Source organism: Elaeis guineensis, chromosome 10 (assembly GCF_000442705.2).
Source record: "Elaeis guineensis isolate ETL-2024a chromosome 10, EG11, whole genome shotgun sequence".
In the NCBI taxonomy this organism is placed as follows: domain Eukaryota; kingdom Viridiplantae; phylum Streptophyta; class Magnoliopsida; order Arecales; family Arecaceae; genus Elaeis; species Elaeis guineensis.
Window position 1 is genome coordinate 16012788 of NC_026002.2, and position 17315 is coordinate 16030102.

Below are 17315 nucleotides of genomic sequence, written 5' to 3' on the forward strand. Positions count from 1 at the left end.
CGTTGGCATAATTGATTAAACGTATAGTCCACCACCAAGAATCAAAGTATTTCATTCAATCCATTCAAATTAAATAAGCTTTCTTTGGAGTTGCTTCAAGGTCTCAGTCTCCATGGTTTGTCCAACACGACTCTTAAGGTCCAATCATTTTTATATCATGGGTTTGAAATTTTAAACCCAATTTGCTTGCAAAAATTGGTTTGCCTCGTCTCACTTCATTTATATAATTAATCATGGATTGGGCTCCAAACAAGTTAGTTGGAATCTTTCGGCAAAATCAATGCATTTGAAACATTGGTCAGTGGATTATCATCAGCAAAATGATGATTTTGATTGTGAAAAATCTCTAAACTGAGCCAAACCTGATCTCTAACTCACAATATAACTTGGACCTGACTTGATCGCTTCAACTGGTGTATAAATTGGGTTAGATTGGGAGCTTTGCTTTTGAAGTATAGATTGGTCAAAAATTTTAGAGAATATGCTGCATTTCGAGTTGGGTCGACTTATGACTATTACATCCAACTCATAGTCCAGTCATTCACATCTTTAATTCGAATCTAACCACAGTGAAATTATCTTTATATACAATAATTAGGTTGCACATGGAGAGATAAGAGAGAAAAGAAAGAGCAAAGGTTTGAAGGTGGCCCCGGAGGCCAACATGGTTGGGTGAAATGGAGGAAAGAAGGGTCTTCTAGGCATGAGAGTGGGCTTAACATGTCATATAAGTGACACATTTGACATTCCTGAATTCACCGTGCTCAGTTGGAAATTTGAAATCAGCTAAGATACTCTATTAAAATATGATTTAGTTTATAATTATTATATAAATTTGCCCAAAATTTAAATATAAATCTAAATTAGTTTTCCTGTTATACAAATTAGTTAATAAATATAAACTTTCTCAGCCTGCCTAAAAGACCAGCAAATGGTCCAATTCCAGCCGCCCAAGAAGTCACTGGAACGGTCTCCACCCACTCTATCTCAAGTGGGCCCCGCCAGCTTTGTCCAATTTGGAACTATTCAATCTAGAGTTATTGTTATCATTTCTGGAAACTAGACTGCCCCCCTCTCTTCCTTCCCTTGCAGTCCTGGTTTTGTTTGATGCTTTTTTTTTTTCACCACCCTCCATCATTATCACCTTACATCCATCATTTGGGATCAGAACGGCAGCCAATAAAGTTGCCAACCCTTTCTTTCTTCCTCCTCCTCCTCTACCCAAGCTTTATCTATTATCATCTCTATATCTTCTTTTTTGTTCTCCAAGAAGCCCCTAACAAGGCCTGAAATCATGTTCCAGAGCCAGCTTGCCAGGTCCTCTTCCTTTAGAGGATCTCTCAAGGCCCTTGAAGCTGATATACACCATGCCAACACCCTGTAACCTCTCTCTCTGTCTCTCTTTGTTGGCTTATTGCTGTTTATTTGAATTCTGTTGTTTATTTGGTCTAACTTTGACCTCAGTTTTGGAAAGCAACTACTGTTTGTTTTTGATGTGCTGTTAGTTTGTTTTTCTTTGAGTATTTTTCTTGTTTGATTGTGGATTTTTTAAGATGATGGATTGAGATGGATGGATGTTTGATTATGATGGGATGGTGGGATTTTTCAGGGCAGATACTATTCATAGAGCTTATGGTGGTGCATGCCTTCAGATGAAGCTATCTTACAGCCCTCTGGCACCATTCTTTCTTTTCCTAATCCAGTGGATGGATTGTACTTGTTCTTATTCCCTCCCAAGTTATCTTGGCCTTCTCCACATTCTTGTCTGCAAGGTGTGTTTAGTAAATTTCACATATAGAAGTAGGATTTTGTGTGAAATTGTTCTGTTTCTATATATTGATCTTTGGATGATCAGGTGAAATTTTGTTTTTTTTTTTTTCTTTCTGCGATCAAATAAATTGTTTAATTGGAATGATTCAGGTTTATACTGATGGAAAGACTACAATATCTACATTTGAAAGGAGGGCCAGCCTTAGGCAGTTTTATGGTCCTTTTTCAACTCTTCCTCCTAGTTTTCATTGGTGCATTTATGGGTCTGTTTTTTGTTGTATAGCTGAATGCATAGCTTTCTTTTTCAAATTAAAATTGCAGCTGTTATATATCCTTCACTTCAGCAACTTGAAAGTTTCTTGATGGAGAAAGATGAGTCTCAGGAGAGAGGTCGATGTAAAGAGATAATGGGCAGGAAGAGGATGGAAGAGTGGAGGAAACTTTCTGATAAGGATATGGAGAGAGAGGATGAATGTGGAATTTGTATGGAGATTGGTACCAAGATGGTCCTGCCTAACTGCAACCATGCAATGTGCATAAACTGCTATCGTGACTGGTGACCACCTACCTAAGTGCCAATTAATTATACATTTGCTTTTCATTTTTGGTTTGATTGATGTTTTGTTACTTTCTTATACTATCTCGTATTGATGTTATTTCAAATCCACAGGAATACAAGATCGCAGTCCTGCCCATTTTGCAGGGGAAGCCTGAAAAGAGTTCGTTCAAGAGACCTCTGGGTGCTTACAAGTAATGGTGATGTGGTTGACACTGTGACTTTAGAAAAGCAAAATGTGAGGCACTTCTATCACTATATAGATAGTTTGCCTCTCACAGTTCCAGACAGCCTTTTCCTGGTCTATTATGATTACCTAGTCTAATCTATAGATGCAGGGAGAGTGATGTACAGACTTTGCGAAAGCCGACCATCATGTAGAATGAGTCTGGTGAGGAAAAGTTCCTTCAATTTCAATGGCACTTTTCCCAATTGTGCAGTAGGATATCCTTTTCAATGTTTTTCAGAATTGTTGTATATTTTAAGTTTCAAGGTCCTGTCCATGTTGTTACTTATTGCCGATGGTTGGCAAGACTATACAAAAAGGAAAAGAAATGAAGTTCACTCACTCATGTGCTGCAAATTTTAGCAGTACGGTTGGATGATTTGTGCAATTCCTTTCTGATTTATTTAACTTGTCAAAGCTTCTCAAAAGATATGCTCTTGACAGTTTTGACCTGTTTAATGTACACTTATTTTCTTGTTGGTCTGAATTCTATAATCTTGACAGATTGTCATGTCAAATAACAAAATAACCAAATCACTTGGGATGTGAAATGAGTATATGTTTGATCAGTGGTTATTTAAAATTTGTGAAATTATTATCTAAAGATATATTTTATTATGCTATAATCTCATAGGGCATGCTTGAAACTGAAGTGACTGAGATGTGGCTGCATTTTCTGCTGTCAACAATCATTAGAAGCAATGGCAGCTGTATATTTATTATACATCTGCTAGAGAGTTTTATTTATGCATTGGTTATGCTATTAAATCCTCATGATTATTCTCTCCCATCTTTGCCAAATAATGACAGGAGATCTCTGCAGTTTCTGTTCAGTTTCTCTTCTTTCTGTGGATGCTAATTTTGCAGTCTAGAACAGTCCACAAGTTCTGGTCCTCTTTTTGGTTTGCACCATTTTAAATTGTTGTAATAGGTAGCTGTGTAGAGGCTGAGTGCTTATGAGCTTCTCTTACATGAAATTTTCTCTGTAAGGGCACAGTGAATTCGAGTGAACTGACCCTAACACAAATTGACATACTTAAGGAAGCTTCTTATAAGTATATAAATGGCAAAATTGCACAGGCATGAGGGTCATCTTCCATGTGCTTACAAAATGTAAATGATGCATATGACTGCATAATATTTCACACATTAAACATATATAAGAGTTTTTGGTGAGGATAGTTGAATGAATAAGACATCGTCATCGTGCTAATCCTAGTAAAAACTTTTTGTTTGAAACTCAATCTTATGACAGTTGGGTGAAAGATAAATTCAATTCAGATATCTAAGTAACTTTTCTTGCATAGATTGTTTGAAAGAAAGCTTAGCAATCAAATAGTTATTTTGAAAAATGGTTAATTTTTTAAGAAGTTTAGTATGAAGTTAAGGCAGGCATGATTCTAGTGTAGGTCAAAGGTTTTGTGATTTTGCTTGTTGTGGTGGTCTAATCCCCATATCGGCATATTATATTTGTTAAATATGAATATGGACAAGATGGTTATAACCTACTAGATTTCTGCTCATGTAGCAAGTCAATCAATTTGAGATCACAACTTATAATATGTCAAACTTTTTAATTGCGTAAAAATTCATAATATCTTAGAATTGTACTTTAATTAGGTGATCTAATTTGTCCCAATACTCAATGTGACTCAGTTTTCTTACCATCAATTAGAACACTTGGAAATACAATTGATTTTTGGTAACTGTAACAGAACTTTTTTAAATAAGAAAATGGGAAAAGAAAAATCTTGATTGTAGAAGATCATATTGCTAAACAGCATGCCGAGATGTTGATGGTAAGATGATGGAGAGGAGGGAGACAAAAGGGAAAGATGACGCTTAAGTTTGTTGCTTCTACTTAATTGTTATATATACAGCTGATGCTTAAAGCTCTGTCTTTCTGCTATGTTTGCATGGATAAATGTTTTCTTGAAAAATTCAGGAAGTTTCTTGAGAGAAGAATGTTAAATGAATCTTAGAACTTTTATTTTCTTTCCATTTCTTCACTTAAGGATACAATAGGGGAAGGAAATGACAAATGTTAAAAGTTTAACAAAGTATAATCATATTATTAAATATATTTCTCTTAAGATTTGAATATTTTGAAATTTTTGTTGTGGTATCATCGTAATAATCGGTTGAAAAATGTTAGATGGAACCCTCTTTACTCCCCAGCTCCCTTTCTTTTCTGCAAACATCATTCAGTCAACATGTCATTTCAAACTGATATAATTGTATTCTGTATTTCTTGCTTTCTTTTCTTTTTATGTTTGTGCTTCATTTGCACTATGAAGAGTTGAGCAACATGAGAAATGTGATTTTGTTCCTTTCTTTCTTTTTAATGTAGATTTTAGATTGTGTCAGACCTTAGCATTGGATTAGACAAATAGTAGTTATAGTGCATGGGTTATATTTCATCATTTTATCGTTGCATCGGTCTTGGTAACTATTTGCTACTTATGGACTAGGGTTATAAGAAGCTAGTGTATGACAAAAATCGAGAGTTTGCCATTTGCAGGCCTATGAAATTGCTTGCTTGAGATAAAGATAGATGGCGAAAATCACTTTTTGGTGCAGCACTCATGGAAGGAGGCCCTAACTATTAATGTTGCCCACACATCTGAGGGAAAGATTCCTATTCTGACCGACCTTATGATTTAATTAAGTTATATTAGATTGGTTTGGATCTATAAAATGCCGTGTCTAAGCAGATCTAACCAATGGAAAGATACTGAGCAATAAAATGACTGGTGGACTGGATATTGTTTAAAAGATGTCATGTAATTAGGCTTATGACAATTAGCACATTGTCAAAATGTACCAAAAGAATGATTCTAGCGATGGGTCACATGGATCAACATATTACTTAAAGTCTACTTTCTGTTCTTTTATCTAACTAAATTTATCAAACTTGAATTAGTCTGAAAATAGGCCCTGCAAAAGTCATGTCGGGAAGCTTTTATGTACCATCCTTTATAAATTATTCATATTGTCAGTTCCATGGGAATGTGGTGAAAGAGGATTATGCTGTGAATGTTGGAAATATGCACCCTAAACCGAACTGTTTGGTATATCTTCCTGTCAATATGATTCTCATTTCTTCAGCATGAATAAATAAGCGAGCTTCTTGATGCAACTTTTTAATAATTCATGGCTGAGTGAGGATGACTGTCAGCTAGTGACTTCATGATTGGAATATGTCCTCATGTAGCACATGGCTTAGATATCATCCCATTGGATAAAAAGTCAGATTTTTTTGAAAATAGTAATTTTTCTGTATGTGTACTTCAAATTGGTTTGGGAATGTACATTTTCCCCCCTTAAATAGGACTGAGGTGTCATTGTCTCCCAATTAAGTTCCAGGGCATACTTTTTAGAGTAAAAGCATGGAGAATCCTGTAGTCCTATACCAGTAGCTGAAAGATGGAAAGAGTAAGAAATATCTACCAAGAAAAAGAAAGAAAAACCTTTAACATGTGGAAAGTGATACCTATGGGGAATGCTTGTTATATTGTTTAGCATTCTTTAGTTCATGATCAACTCTTTAACTTTGATCTTTTTGAGGTCGATTTCCTGATATCTTCTCTTCATCTTTCTTCTTTCCTATTCTATCTATTCTTCATTGCTTAGGGTTCATCTCTTTTCAGCTTCATGATGAACTGCATCATGCACCTCGTAATTTCAGCAGTTCTTGGTACATATTAGGCATATGCTGACACCCAGAAATTGTTTAAGTGAATAATCATTACTATTTATTATTAGTGAACAATCAATTTCTTGGATGCATGGGGTTCTTCATGATGGTGTGATGAGCACTCAAGTAGTCAGCAAAAGAGATGATGGCGTTTGGATATCATCTTCTAAGATCTTGCATATTGTTTTGGAAAAGCAAATTGTCAGTGTGACTTTGGTTGTTTACACTTGCAGTGCACCGGCTGTCATTTCGGCCATCAGTTGGTGCCAACACCATTGCTATTGGTAAACATCCTGTTGGTGGCAGTCCTTGTATAACAGTGTACTTGGCACCTTTTTCAAGCAGTGCCTGTCAATCAAGAAAACAAAGTATCTTGCATGAATGACTGTTGGAAACTTGGAATGCTTATCAAGTTGGTCATATTGCACTCTTGTTTCAGTTGTTACTTGTAGCTGCTGCTAAAATCAAGAATTCAAGATTATAGTATCACTGAATGATTACAAATTCTGCTGGATGTCATGAAATCAGCACCCACCTCATGCTTATGTATTAACCTAAAAATGTGGCGCATGTATTGGATGCGACTGAAAAGCTACAGATAAAAAATAACTTCTCTCATAGAGAAGAATATATGCTTATGCTCTGATTTTAGTTTATTTTGCCTTGGTGACAGATGGGCTTGAGATTATTTAAAGTATGATCCTTTGGACTGTTATTAGCTTGAAAATTTTGAAGTATTCTCATGTGATTAATTATGCAATTCCATGACTTATCTTTGAAATCTCCAAGGAGTTTCACTTCCTTAGCATGGTATGGACTGGTCTCACAAATTGATACTCAGAGACGAGAATGTGAATCTCTCTTCTTAAAGTACTTATGTTTATTTGACTCTGTATCTGCACACATTTTGCAAACTAATTTTCATTGAGCATATCTTAGGTTTTTGATAGATAATAGATGCTCTGCCTTCATAGTTATATAGGACCTTATGCTTCAGCACATGGTTCGGTACTGGTGGATGTTCTAATTGAATTCCTAGGTTAAGTAGTTTGAAAGTTCCTTATAATTGGTTTGATATTACTGTCTGCTTGTTCAAGCTGGCTGGCTACTCGTCACAAGTGCATCTTTATTGTTTTACTTTGTATCGAAGATTAAATATGATGAACCTGTTGAGGTAATTGTAGATTTTGATTTTATATGTCATGCGTTCCCCGAAGTCATATGCAGTTTGGGCTTTCAGTCAATGACCAGTAGTGGAAAAAAATTAGTTATGTTTCTAAATTTTGTTGAAGAGCACAGAGTTGTCTTCTTAGTCCTTGGAAACTCTCAGGATGCACTTTGGCCTCCTTGTGATGCCTCATGAAGAATGTACGGTCAACTGGCTATGGAACTCTTTTTTGGCAGAAACTGGTTATGGAATTTGAGTATGCACTTTCTGTACACTCTACAAAGCTTAGTGCATATAAAACACTAATTTATTGATGATTCGAAGCCACTGATGTATTTCATCTTTAATAATTTTGCTGTCTACTTCGTTTTCAGCTTGTCTATTCTTTGACTTGTGAAGGTGAAAAGGCTGGCCATTTTGTTGGTCCTATTTTCTATTCCTGGAATTTTGTATGTCATACTTATTTGGTAATTGTTGGGTGAATTGGTTGAGGCAGATATCTGTTTGTCAACAAATGTCCTCTTAAATTTGACAGAGCACATATACTAACCCTATCAATTAAACCATCCCAAATACCAACAAGCAGTATATAAATTTACTGAATAACTTTTTTGGTGTTTGTGGTTAGTAAGGCTCCTCTTGTATGTTAGTCTCTGTTAGTAATGTATCAAGACTCAAGAGCTGTTAGATTAATTATGTTTAAGGATGTCTACTTGCTTGCTGGTGTAGAAGTTGGGTGGCATGTTAGCCTTGTTTGCCAAGTCTGAGTGGCATGCTATCTCCCCTTAATCTGTTGGTCTATAGTTGCAAGATAAGTATTAATTGTTCTCAAAACTGATGAATAGAGAAAAAGAAACTCCAGATTATGCAGGCAAGAAAATAGCACACCTAGAGAAAGTTGATATTCTTGCCTGCAAGCTCCTGACCGAGATGAGGAGATAAGAGGAGATGTGAAACTGTAAGCATAGCCATTGGCTTCAATCTCACCTACCCAGAACAGTGCATGCTCAGTTTCTGGGATCCTCTGCGGCTCATGTTTTGCAGTGCAGACGATGGTGCATGCTCGGATGGGCAACATGTCAATCATATCGGAGATGGATGATTGTTGCCCATGTCTCAACTGATGCATCGCCCCTTGATGCAAAACACGCGCCGCACTGTCCTCTACAGTGCAAAACAACCAGTGTAAGTAATAGGATTCTCCAAAGCATAGATTTTGGAGAAGGATCATGGTTTGTAGTATCAGTTGTTCTAGATGTGTAGTAGTTAGAGAGAAGCTGGTGGTAGATTAAGGAAAAATGTTATGCTGCATGTTTCGCATATCTTCACTTACTAGATGTATTTCTTCTAGCATATTTTAGGTGAATTCCTTTAGTGTTTTGTTCTCATCATTTGCATTTGTGGATTTCTACGAGTGCCGTGGGTTTTAAGCTAACTAGTTAAGGCAACAAGGGCATGTTCAGTTCTGGTACCCTAGATATCAACAGCCTCCTTGGTGGCAGCATAGTTTGTTTATATTGTTATGTATTGGTCATCTATTGGAAGCATCATCTTGGAATGAACTCACTCCTGCATCTATGAAGATCTATGACAATCAATCATCAACACATTAACTTGCTTTGATATTTTGGAAACTGTTTGTTTCTTGTTGGCAATGCCATGCAGTCTGAATGCTCGACATGATTGAAAGCGAACATTGATCGATAAGAAAATTAGTGGTTAATTTCTTCTATGCTTTTTCAGGTGGTACTCTGAAATTTCTATATCGATAAAAGAAATCCTATCATTTCTCAATGGCAAGAAAGCCCTTCCATTTGCTAATGGCCATGAAGTGTATTTCTGCAGATGCTAGATTTGTTTTCAAGAAAATTCACTCCAATTTGATGGGTATAAAACTGATTAGGTAGCTGTACCAACCAAAGAGAAGATTTTCTTTCTTTTCGTAAAGATATTTTTTTGGATTAACCAGGGTCTCATATATCTGCAAATGTGTCTCTTTCGATTGATATAGGATGCAAACAAATTATCTCAAGATATAAAAATACATCATCATAAAATCAGTACGTGCCGCTTCATTTTCACCATTCGGGTATATCCCATATGTTGACCTTCTGCCCTTGAATTTCATTTACCTTCAATTTTTTGAAAAACCATGAGAATTCGGTGCTTGCGGTACAATCTATTAGGTTGATGCCAAAATTGTTAAAAAAAAAAAAAATCTTAGTGTGATAATTCTTATGGCATAACTCCAAATATTAAAGAAAACTACAATCTTATATAGTTTTGTACTTTGATATTAAAACTTTCACCTCTGAATAGGCAAAATCACCTTGACCCTTCATAGCCTTATTGTTGTACTAAATGTATTTATTTCTGAATTATGACTTGTGATACTTGTCTCGAAGACTAAATTGAGCCTTAGAAGTTCTTCTAGATTCCAAGTTATTTGCAGCTTGACTGGCCCTTCAAACTTTAGACCCTCACCTAGTGGCCCCAGCATGTGGAAACCTTAAGACAGAGACTTGGTATTTGATCCCACCCTTCTAGTCTATAATTCAAACTTGGTGCCCCAAATTCTAATTGTGGTGGCCGTGTCAAACTACATGTTTTTTTGAATTGAGAGGTCCAAGCTTTAGAAATGCCGGCTGGACCTGCTTATATAATAAGCAACAGGTGACCTTATTTGAAATGAGATGGATTACTTACCATAATAACCAACCACCGGACAAAGACTCCATCTTTTTTAAGAGTCTTTAATCTTTATTTCTTTAGGCTCCATTATTGACCTTCCCAACTAGTTAGCATCTTTCTCACGTCTACAAAGACTTGTTGAACCATCTGATGTGGATCAGCATCATCATCATCTATAGTAATGGTTTGCTATTCAGATAGCTACTTATATCTCTGTATATTCCTTTGTTTTAGACTTTGGAGTGCAGAACCAGTGCCAACTAGACCAAAGTTCTCCAACAATATAGAGGGAATAATATTGTAACCAAATAAAATGGGCAAAGTTTGTGGCCCCATGGGAAGTAATGCAGCATGATGGAGTGCAACAAAGGAATGCAGTCACATGCAGCATGAATGCTGATGAATCTTGGCATGCTCATGCATTCAGTTCTTCAGATGTATAGTGTTTGTGAATGTCCACAAAAAAGGGGTTAAAGAAAGGGGGCTTTTGTAGGATTGGTTGGGTTAGATCAGGGTCAGCAAGGTAGAATATCCTGCAAGATGCATTATATCAGGATATGTATATGCAGTATAAAAGTTAAAAAGGTTTCATGCTTGACCAAGAAGTGAGATCCTGAATGAAGCTTCAAAAAAAAAAAAAGAAAAAAAAAAGGAGCTTATTCTTTAATAATATTACTATCTTATTAGTTAATACTCTCTATCTGCAACCAGTGATACAAGAGAAACATAAACAATAACAAAAAGCCCTCTTTCTTTTGATCTGACAAGCATTAACATGCCAAAGATAGCTATTCAATTTGAATTAACAAGGGTTTGTTAGACTTGTTACTAATTAGGATTAGTAATAATAAATAAACATGGACATGTTAATTGGTGTCTGAAGGGCACTGAATTCAATATTATAAGAGATATTCAACATAAAATAAGTTATTCCTAAAGTTTGTCCAATCTAATGGCCGTATGCCCATCAGCATGCTAAACATTGTCTTATTTATTTATTCATAGATAATTTGGTGGTTGGGTTTACCAACCTGCTTGAAAATATTGGGGGCTAAATTTATGATTTACCTTTCATAATAGAATAGAATTTGCATCTTATAAGTATAGATAAAGAGTTGATGGTAGTTAATTTTTTTTAATGCAATGATGAGAATTTTGAATCTTAGATCTCCTTTAAAGGACAAATCTACGTAGAAGAGGTGCAACCAATTGGGACAATTAGTAGACATCATGTCCCATACAATTTTTATTACTCAAAAGAATGTCACACACCAATCTTTATTCATGTCCTTTATGATCGGCATTTGAAAAGATAGTCAAGTACTTTTAAACATCTTGTTTAATAAACTATAAGATTTTTGAGTGGATTCTTTTGAAATCTTATACGTAAGCACCATGCTTCAAAATTTTGCATGTACACATGCATATCAACGCCCACAATCATCTTATTGAATCCGATTCAACCTCTAAGTGATGATATGTTTGCAATTATTAGCCTTGCCCAATATTTTATTTTTCAAACTTATCATCATTTTTGTTATATTAATAGTGATAATTAAATAAATATGCTTCCAAATTGTGTGACGCACTTAAAATAGTCTCACATCGAATATACATCAACTGAGGACAAAAAATCAAAAAAATCGAATCTAAACAAAGGGAAGCATACAACAAGGGCGAACAATTCCAAAGTATCAAATGTAGTCCAAATCATTAACGCCATTAGTTTGACAAAACGAACCAAAATATTAACCACTTCTATACGTGAATGCCAAATTTTCAATGTATTGCTAAGTCCATGATGGCGAATATGAATCTCGAAAGCTATAATATATTTTGCCGATGAGCTTTAGATTTTGAATTATATTAGGCCCAAACCAGACCCATTCCCTAACCCATTTGCATATGCACAGATTAATGAGGCTTACATAGGTCAATTTCATTACTTCAACATGCTCCCATAATTTGCCACCGAAGACCATTGGCTAGAAACAAGGGTCCAAGAGCCCATAGTAATGAGAACCAAAAGAGACCATCCACAACTTTTGACCAAAACTGTGGCGCCCACCGGCCCAGTTTTGGGTCCGACTCCCCGCACCGCCTTAAAAGCCCCACCCCTCCACCCAATTGCGACCGCGCACCACCAAAAAAATAAAAACTCCTTTTTCTTCGTTCTCTCGCTCTCTCTGAAATCTTCGAGAAATCGTCGATCAAAGATGTCGGCCTACTGCGGGAAGTATAGCGGTATAATTCTTCTCTCTTTTCCTTCTCCTCGATCTGTCTTTGTTTTTCTGGGTTCTAAAGGTTTAGATTTGGAGATCTTATGGGTTTTCTGGTCTTTGATATGAGAGTGGAAAGGTTTGGGGTTAGATTTTATGGGGTTTGGATCTGTGATGTGAAGAATATATGGCGGTGGATTCGATAAAAGGTGTCTCTTTTACTTGCTTTTGGTCAGGATTTGGTGTCTTTTGTTTTTTTTTTGTTTTTTTTTTGTTTCTTTTCTTTTCCTTTTTCTTTTTTTGTTTCTTTTCTGTCTTTTTCTTTTGTTTTCTATATTGGTTTCTTTTTCTGCTTTGTTGAAGCGGGTTGTAGGGATTGATCTCTTCAACCTGTTCTGGATCTACGAAAAGGAAACGTTGATTTCATGTATGATCTATTTTTGATCTTTTTCTAATTGAAGGAAAAGATTTATATTTTTAATTAGATTTTTGATCAGTTTCTTGCATTAGTGTGGATCCGCCCGGTGTCATCTGGATGTAGGCGTTGGCTTCTGGTTTATATTTCGAGATCGGGGATCCTGGTTTCTTGTCTGGATCCCCCGTTTTTGATGAATTATACTTGTTGTTGTTGCATAAAATAAGGTGATTTGATTTGGTTTGATCTTGACTTTTTGCTATTCTGATCTAAAGGTGAACTTGATCTAGATTGGGTGGTTGAATGTTAAGAAAGTTTTTTTTATTTTTTATTTTTTGAGTTATGTCTGAGTTATATGATGAACTTAGAATCTCAACTTAATTAGATTTAGTGATCCTAGCAATTATTTTTCTTAAGGATCGTGTATTAATTATTTTCCGCACTGTGCGGCATATGTTTATCATTTTATCTTTCTTGTTTTGTTTGTTCTGGAAGTAACTATAGGGTTTTCTGTTCTCTTTTGCTTCAGTATAGCTTTTTAATGTACTATATTCTCTTTGATGGGTTCTGTTCATTTGCAAACTTGCAAACGTTAATAGAACTTAAACCACGTATGTTCTAATTGTTTTGCTGCCTTTTTCTTCAGTTTGGATCATTTGATGCTGTTAGTGTAATGTCTGATTAGGACAAATACCGGTTATCTTTCTTTAGTTGGTACTTTCATGACACATCATATGATATTCAATATCCATGGTCGTTATGAAGCATTCTTTACTAGTGGTAATGTCCATAATCATGAGTAAAATCATCATTCCAAGCAATTTTTTTTTTCAAGATGCTACTGTGCAATGTCCTTTTTAATGCATCTTTTAATATTCATTTCACCTGAATATATCATCTTTGTCACTTATTGACCATTTTATCTCTTTCATGTGCAAATTCATGGAACTCCTCTAAATGAATGATTTCAAATTTATACTTCTAGGCTTCTAGATATGTGCAGTATTCTGTCCATGTTTGCTTATATGTCTGCATTAACTGGAATGACTAATTTTCTCAATCTGTATGATGTTTCCATCCTCATTGCAGTCTTGCAATTTCCTTATAGAGTCTCATTTGTGGGTGGTGAATAACGCAATACTCCCTAAGTTAGCATCATTATCGTATTAGATGCCTATATGTTGCCCATTATTTTGATTAGTTTCTCATTATAGAGCATATTTGCTACTGTGCTCAGTTTTTGTTTGATTGCTCTTCAATCTTAATGTCTAGTTGTACAGACTGGGTTATCCTTATGCATATGAGAGGATAGTCAAATGCAAATTTCAATCAGGTGGTGGTGTTTTAACTATTCTTATTATTTTTTGAGTTGCCTGGAATATGCTGAGAAAAGGGAATATTGAATCTGAAATACTTGATTGATTTTAACTGTTTACTGTGTAACATGTAATCCGTTTGATGAACTTTCTGCTCCTATCAGTTTAACATAGTGTTTATCTAACAGCTTTTGTTTAGACAGGTTTTGTTTCTAATTCAAAGTTTTGTTCATTTTAGCTTGCTCTTGCTGTTTCAATCACTTTGTTTTGTTATTTTTAGCACCCTTAGGTAGTGATATCTGCTAACATTTGATATGTCTATTGCCATATGTCAATTATTGCAGCTGTCTCAGTCTTTCTATGTCTTTCTGTAGGTACCTTTTTTTCTCTAAAAGATGACCCTTAAAATTTGTTAGTTAAATGTGTTTCTGATTATGGTGTTCCTGCAATTTTTTTTTTAAATTTTTTTATTTACAGGACAACCGGCCTTTTCGATACTTTTTTTTCTTTGTGAACTGTAGTGGGACGCGTCAAGCATATATTTTTTATCTTCTTTTTAATTTTTTCTGAGTTGTCTATGCTTGATTGGATATCTACTCCACCATGTGTTTCCAACTTCATGCTGTTCTATTTATGAGTTTGGAATTTCTTTAATATGAGGGATAGATTTCTGACTTCCAACCTTTTGCAGATGAACTCATCAAGAATGCTGCTTACATCGGCACCCCAGGCAAGGGAATCCTCGCAGCTGATGAGTCCACTGGCACAATTGGCAAGCGCCTATCCAGCATCAATGTTGAGAATGTCGAGGAGAACCGCCGTGCCCTCCGAGAGCTCCTCTTCTGCGCCCCTGGTGCTCTCCAATACCTCAGTGGTGTTATCCTCTTTGAAGAGACCCTTTACCAGAAGACTAAAGATGGAAAGCCATTCGTTGAAGTCCTGAATGAGGGTGGAGTCCTTCCTGGTATCAAGGTGGACAAGGGCACCATCGAACTCGCCGGCACTAATGGTGAAACTACCACTCAGGGCCATGATGACCTTGCCAAGCGCTGCAAGAAATACTATGAGGCAGGTGCGCGCTTCGCCAAGTGGCGTGCTGTCCTCAAGATTGGTCCGACGGAGCCGTCTCAGCTGGCGATCGATTTAAATGCTCAGGGATTGGCCCGGTATGCTATCATCTGCCAGGAGAATGGCCTGGTCCCCATTGTAGAGCCTGAGATCCTTGTCGATGGGCCACACTGCATCAAGAAGTGTGCTGATGTGACAGAGAGGGTGCTTGCTGCTTGCTACAAGGCACTCAACGACCACCATGTTCTTTTGGAAGGGACTCTCCTCAAGCCAAACATGGTAACCCCAGGGTCAGAATCAGCAAAGGTGGCACCAGAGGTGGTGGCTGAGTACACCGTACGGGCTCTCCAGAGGACGGTCCCAGCTGCGGTGCCCGCCATTGTCTTCCTCTCTGGGGGGCAGAGTGAGGAGGAGGCAACCTTGAACCTAAATGCTATGAACAAGCTGGAGGGTAAGAAGCCCTGGTCGCTTTCATTCTCCTTCGGCCGTGCACTGCAGCAAAGCACGCTAAAGTCTTGGGCTGGCAAGGAGGAGAATGTTGAGAAGGCAAGGGCTGCTTTTCTGGCAAGGTGCAAGGCAAACTCGGAGGCAACACTTGGGACATACAAGGGAGATGCAGCTGGTGGAGAAGGTGTCTCTGAGAGCCTCCATGTGAAGGACTACAAGTACTGATCTTGCTTTGCTCAACCACCCCATCTTTTTTGGTTAATGAGTGCTAAGAAACAAGAGGGAGATGAGAATGTTTGGATTTTCCAGGGATTTGGATACCCTCTTTAGAAGATGTTTTTAATAATTTGGGAGGGCATCTGCTGCCTTCAGAGTACTTGGGTGTTTGTGATACCTCAGTGGCCATCATTTCTTTTTGGCTTTGTTAATTTGTTTTGTTGCTCGATTGATTTCTTTTGATGGAATTCGACTTTCAATGATTGCTTGATGGATGCTTGCAAGGTTCTTTGCCCTCCTATTTTCCATCTTTTCTTTCTTGATTGCAATTATTTCTTGGTACAACGGAAGTGTTGCTTTCTGTTTTCCTTGCCCTTGTTTGAATATATATATATATGGACAATTCCTTGTCCTTGGATATTTGGGGGATTCTCTGTATCCAATTAAGCACGCTCCTTTAGCTGGTTTTGGATTCTACTTTTACCTTCTGGTCGGCCTTGTCTTTAATATTGGCATTCAACTAATCGGGTAAGTCGCACGCGTTATATAATGAAGTGAGGATCTAGATCTGGTGGTAGTCTTTTCAAAAAGGAATTTCTTGAAGCATTAATGCTGGAAAACAGAAGTAGTTGGACAGGCAGCAATGTTTGATATACTAAATCAATTTCTTATATCAATACCATAATATGATGATATCGGGTATAGAGTCTGATATCGAGATGCACCGAAATGGTGAGCCTAAGTTGAAGGCACTTGCAGTAGCGATAATGCAACCCCTTGAGGTGGTTCCTAGAGCTGGAGAACATGCCAGTTGGTGTTCTTCTGTATAAACACTGCAGTATGGATCCATGGGAATGTGCTCCAAGGGAATCGATTCTTTATTTGACTGAGACTTGGCCTTGTGGGATTCATCTATTATTTTCCAAGAGTAAGAAAGAAGATCAAAGCCCATAGAAGCCTTCTGCTTCAAATTTGCTTAGTGCCCTTGAGAACCCCTCCCTGTAGTCAAGCAGCACTTGCATCATGCGGTGCCAATTGATCCTTGACATGCAGACATGCCATGCAGACACACACAGTAACAATTTCAAGCCAGTCTCCAGATTCGCTTATATTATCAATTTAGCTGGTGTAGATGTTTATGCATACATATGTAAAGACTGGATTCAACAAAGGGTTTTGCTAGCCTCGATATGGCACGCTGCCTGCATACCGCCCAGCTACCGTGCCCATGTCAACAGGTTATTATGTGTCAACATGGAGCCAACCATACTGACCTGACCTGAACAGGTAAATGTTCTGGTATTGTCCTCGGTACCGAGACTGAAAACCTTGGGTCACTCATTCAACAATTAGGATTGCTCAACTTACAACTATGAAGACCCCATGCGGTTACGAATGATCCTGTAATCAAGCTATCATGAACAGCTTAAACTGCATAAGTATGTTGTCTTGGCTATTCCTCGACTCTGCGAACAATTAGACTTTTGTAAGAAATTAAACCATCTAAGCTAGAGCTTGGGAACACA

General features: G+C 37.0%; 2 protein-coding genes across 3 annotated transcripts; both read left to right on the forward strand.

The window, feature by feature from the left end:
* Positions 1-1081: 1081 nt before the first annotated feature.
* LOC105052994 (E3 ubiquitin-protein ligase AIRP2) lies at positions 1082-2940 on the forward strand. 2 transcript variants are annotated; one of them, XM_029266980.2, is made up of 6 exons: positions 1082-1380; positions 1610-1772; positions 1921-1987; positions 2092-2326; positions 2441-2564; positions 2659-2940. In XM_029266980.2, exons 1-6 carry the CDS (start codon positions 1295-1297, stop codon positions 2671-2673), a joined length of 690 nt encoding a protein of 229 aa, XP_029122813.1. In that variant the 5' UTR covers positions 1082-1294; the 3' UTR covers positions 2674-2940. The 2 variants fall into 2 exon arrangements, with proteins under 2 accessions (XP_029122813.1, XP_010932290.1); XM_010933988.3 differs by having other exon boundaries at positions 2441-2940.
* Positions 2941-12155: 9215 nt separating this feature from the next.
* On the forward strand, positions 12156-16060 carry LOC105052993 (fructose-bisphosphate aldolase 1, cytoplasmic). Its single transcript, XM_010933987.4, has 2 exons — positions 12156-12352; positions 14750-16060. Exons 1-2 carry the CDS (start codon positions 12325-12327, stop codon positions 15796-15798), a joined length of 1077 nt encoding a protein of 358 aa, XP_010932289.2. The 5' UTR covers positions 12156-12324; the 3' UTR covers positions 15799-16060.
* Positions 16061-17315: the final 1255 nt, after the last annotated feature.

What these genes read in the sequence shown, in the direction of transcription:
- LOC105052994 (XM_010933988.3), top strand. Translation starts at nt 1,295, where the DNA reads ATGTTCCAGAGCCAGCTTGCCAGGTCCTCTTCCTTTAGAGGATCTCTC. An exon ending in ATACACCATGCCAACACCCT is followed by an intron (nt 1,381 to 1,609) that starts GTAACCTCTCTC and finishes GGGATTTTTCAG; the next exon opens with GGCAGATACTATTCATAGAG. An exon ending in CAGCCTTAGGCAGTTTTATG is followed by an intron (nt 1,988 to 2,091) that starts GTCCTTTTTCAA and finishes TTAAAATTGCAG; the next exon opens with CTGTTATATATCCTTCACTT.
- LOC105052993 (XM_010933987.4), top strand. Translation starts at nt 12,325, where the DNA reads ATGTCGGCCTACTGCGGGAAGTATAGCG. An exon ending in CTACTGCGGGAAGTATAGCG is followed by an intron (nt 12,353 to 14,749) that starts GTATAATTCTTC and finishes AACCTTTTGCAG; the next exon opens with ATGAACTCATCAAGAATGCT.